The sequence below is a fragment of the Penaeus chinensis genome, chromosome 15 (assembly GCF_019202785.1).
Source record: "Penaeus chinensis breed Huanghai No. 1 chromosome 15, ASM1920278v2, whole genome shotgun sequence".
Lineage (NCBI taxonomy): Eukaryota > Metazoa > Arthropoda > Malacostraca > Decapoda > Penaeidae > Penaeus > Penaeus chinensis.
The window spans coordinates 23,205,418-23,209,461 of record NC_061833.1 but is presented as its reverse complement, the minus strand read 5'-3'; the positions used below and the strand labels follow the sequence as shown (position 1 = coordinate 23,209,461).

General features: G+C 34.7%; 1 protein-coding gene across 1 annotated transcript in view; it reads left to right on the top strand.

The window, feature by feature from the left end:
* Positions 1 to 2,942, top strand: part of LOC125032891 — a 3,067-nt gene extending 125 nt beyond the window's left edge. The window contains exons 1-2 of the mRNA XM_047624279.1: positions 1 to 205; positions 2,778 to 2,942. The exon at positions 1 to 205 is cut by the window's left edge and continues 125 nt beyond it. Of these exons, the coding sequence (XP_047480235.1) occupies positions 1 to 205; positions 2,778 to 2,942 (370 nt within the window). The remainder of the gene's footprint in view (positions 206 to 2,777) is intronic.
* Positions 2,943 to 4,044: the final 1,102 nt, after the last annotated feature.

The following is a 4,044-nucleotide window of genomic DNA, read 5'->3' as shown; positions in this document are numbered from 1 at the left end:
AGTCAGAAATATAAACATCAGGGAGACACTAGGCATTGAAAAGAAGCTGACAGATAAGATCAAGGAAAACAGACGGAGGTGGTTTGGCCATGTCTATGGGAGGGATGAGAGGTATGTTGGGAAGAGGGTTATGAAGATGACTGTGGGGAAACGGACAAGACGCAGGCCAGAGAGACGTTGGTCTGATTGTAACAAGGAAGATCTGGTAAGTGTGGGGGCTGTGGCTAGAGACGCTGGAGAAGAATTGTCCGCACCGGCAACTCCGTTGTGACGGGAGACAGCCAGAAGAAGAAGATAAAAATACATTGATACATAAAAAATGCATTATGAATTAACGTAATGATAAGCTAACGACGTTAATGAGTATCGTAAAAAAGAATGTGTGTGTGTATTTGTATATATAAATGTATATGCATATATATGTATATGTATATGTATATATATACACAACTATGTATGTATATATTAAATATATATATATATGTATATATAATATGTATATACATGTATATAAATATAATATATACATATATAATATATACATGTATATATATGTATAGATATGTGTGTGTGTGTGTGTGTGTAATGCACTACTAGTTCTGCCTGTCTAAATACTACTATAACAATTTAAATAATAATAAAACTAAGAATAAGAATAATAAAGGAAGAAAAACGAAGAAGAGATAAATGCTACATAGAAACACTCAGAAAATTAAGTTTCTATGTTTTCATGTTGCATTAACGGAAATCAGCGTATGAGTTAAATATAATTCACTCATTTAGCATTACGAGCGAAGATAATATCATGTTAACAATAAACTAATACGTCAGTGCACTCAACACTGTTTAGGGGACGCAGAACAAAGAGGGAAGAGTACTACAGTGTAAATAACAAGCTGCACGCAGGCTAAATAGTTAATGATGATCATGCCAGTAGGCTTATGGTGATGTTAGTTTTTGTGTCCATTCTATATATGAATATATATATATATATATATATATATATATATATATATATATATATATATATATATATATATGTATATATATATGTAATTATAAATATAATTATATATATATATATATATATATATATATATAATTACATAAATATGATTATGTATGTAAAACTACATATATATATAATATTTTTTTTATAAAATTACATATATACAATTATAAATATGTGTGTGATATATGTATATATATATATATATATATATATATATATATATATATATATATATATATATATATACACACACACACATTTAAATATATATATATATATATATATATATATATATATATATATATATATATATATGTATGGATATATACATGTATATATGTATATACATATATATACATACGTGTGAGTGTGTGTTTGTGTATGTGTTGCGACAGCAACGATGACCACGCTTCTACGCTGTTAACAAAGCTTCGAGGTTACGTTGACGAAACTGATTTTATCTTTGAATTATATCAAATCATTAATCAATGTTTTACTGATATTATATTAGGAAATATCCATAAATACAAGTTCTTAGGTATCAACATCTTAAAATTACTAATAAAACGACGAAAAACTGTCGAAATCATTAAAAAATACGCGGACCCTAAGCGTCTCCCATTATACCTTTTTCTTCGTCTATCGACATCGGTTTCGGACGTCACTCTCCCTTAAATGTTTTGAAAATGTTACGCTTTATTGAATTTTATTCATCATTTTTTTTTTTTATTATATACATAGAAAAGGATACATGAGTTTACGCTTTCATATTGAATTATACGTATACAAGAAGTAAACTGATTATGTAGCACTTAATATAAAGTTTCGTGTTATTTTTTGGACCCCTCATACACATTCTGTAAACAAAACATGAATCTGTTTGAGATACTTCCCCGTATCTCATTCGTCATGGAACACTTTTGGAGGCCTGAATATGCCTTATTTAAATGTTTTAATTAAAAGTGTAGGCATACGAAAGATAAACCTGAGCCTCGCTCTTCTTTGCCATGTATATGTACATCACACACACACACACACACACACACACACACACACAGACAAGCACACACACACACACAGACAAACACACACACACACACACACACAGACAAGCACACACACACACACACACAGACAAACACACACACACACACACACACACACACACACACACACACACACACACATATATATGTGTGTGTGTGAATGTGTGCACACATATATGTATATATACACATGTATATGTACATATATATATATATATATATATATATATATATATATATATACATACACATATATATATGTATGTGTGTGTGTGTGTGTGTGTGTGTGTGTGTGTGTGTGTGTGTGTGTGTGTGTGTGTGTGTGTGTGTGTGTGTGTGTGTGTGATGTACATATATACATGTATATATGCATATATGTGTCCATATATATATATATATATATATATATATATATATATATATATATATATATATACATACATATATACATATATATATGTATATATATATATATATATATATATATATATATATATATATATATATATATATATACTGCATCATACCATGCAGCAGCAATTCTTAACATTGCATTTTTCTAGTTTCAAACCAGACAGACGTGCTCCAGATGCTCATCAGCGAGGTGTGTATATATATGATTACGCCCCCATAAATAGGGAGTTATAGGAAAGACACTTCTTTGTCGTCGGAAATGAAGGAGTACAACACAAGAAAATAAACTCACGGTACGGTGACAGTGCTGGCGCGGCGGCATGTGCCCCGACCAGTGGAGAGCCGGTCTTGACAAAGCAGAGACTAGGTGCAATCTTTGTGGGACATCCTCGCCGATTTCTCACCTGGCTTCCTCCTGGGGTTTACAAGGGCTCGAAGCGGCGTGGCGTGGGGAAACAACTGTAGAATAGGTGATTTTTCTCCGGATGTATCATGGTTGAGCGCGAAGCGAGGTCACCTCCGACTACGGCTCCAGCTGCCATGAGGCTATCACATGTTATTGACTCGCCATATTGCTCGCCCATCTACTCGAGCCTCGTCCTCCCGGCACCATTTGATCTGCTTCAAGGTGTGAATAACTGTTGTCTCGCTTTGATTAGCTGGTTATCTTGTTCTCGCGTGCACTGTCCTTGATCCATCCTCGTGGTTGCTCATACTTGTCAGCCTCTTCACGTGTCCTCGAAAGTCTTGCCCAGGTCCTCCTCGACTTCGGATTCGACCAGATTTCCTCGTAGTCCTCGTCCAGGTCTATTTGTCCACATGTCCTCACAGATCTCGTCTGTGGGCTCGTCCAGACGTCCTTGTAGCCTTCATCTGAATCTACAGGCAGCGCCCTTTCCTGCATCTTAAGGTGGCTATTACCTGTGCTTACGAGCTCTTGGAGTTTGACTGGATCTATGGGTGTCCAGGCAAGCGGCACCCCAAGATGTAGTTGAAGGGTGCCGCACCACCTGTTGGGATGACCGTAGATCCAGTGAAGAACCAGGAACTCGTTAGTGCAGGTGCACGTCACCCCCAGATGCTGTAGAGAAGTAGAAAATAACATTAGTACGAAATCGTTTCAACTACCACATTAAATTCGTCTATGCAACGGAATTAATGCATTAGTGATTTTTTTTTTTTAGCAAGCAAGGCAAATCTTCCCATTCAGAAATGTGCAACACAATCTATGATTCTATTTAATCTTAATTTTGGATTCACTACAAAATTCTGATATAGCGAGATATATCTAGCTAAAAAATGTCTGACTTCGTTGACAGGGGTTCCTTTGTCCAAATAACCAAACAGAATGAACTGAAACATGACGAGAAAATGCATAATTAACCCCTCTACTCTGTGAATGTGTGATGGATATTCGTGACAGTATCTTAAATTTTTTTTTGATATCACAAAATCACACGATCACCTGGAATTCTACCCAAAAGATGCAAGGTTGAGAAGGGGATGATTAAAAAGCGAATAATGATTCTAGCTTAAACCCTAGACCTACATTAATGATCAGACATAAGTAGG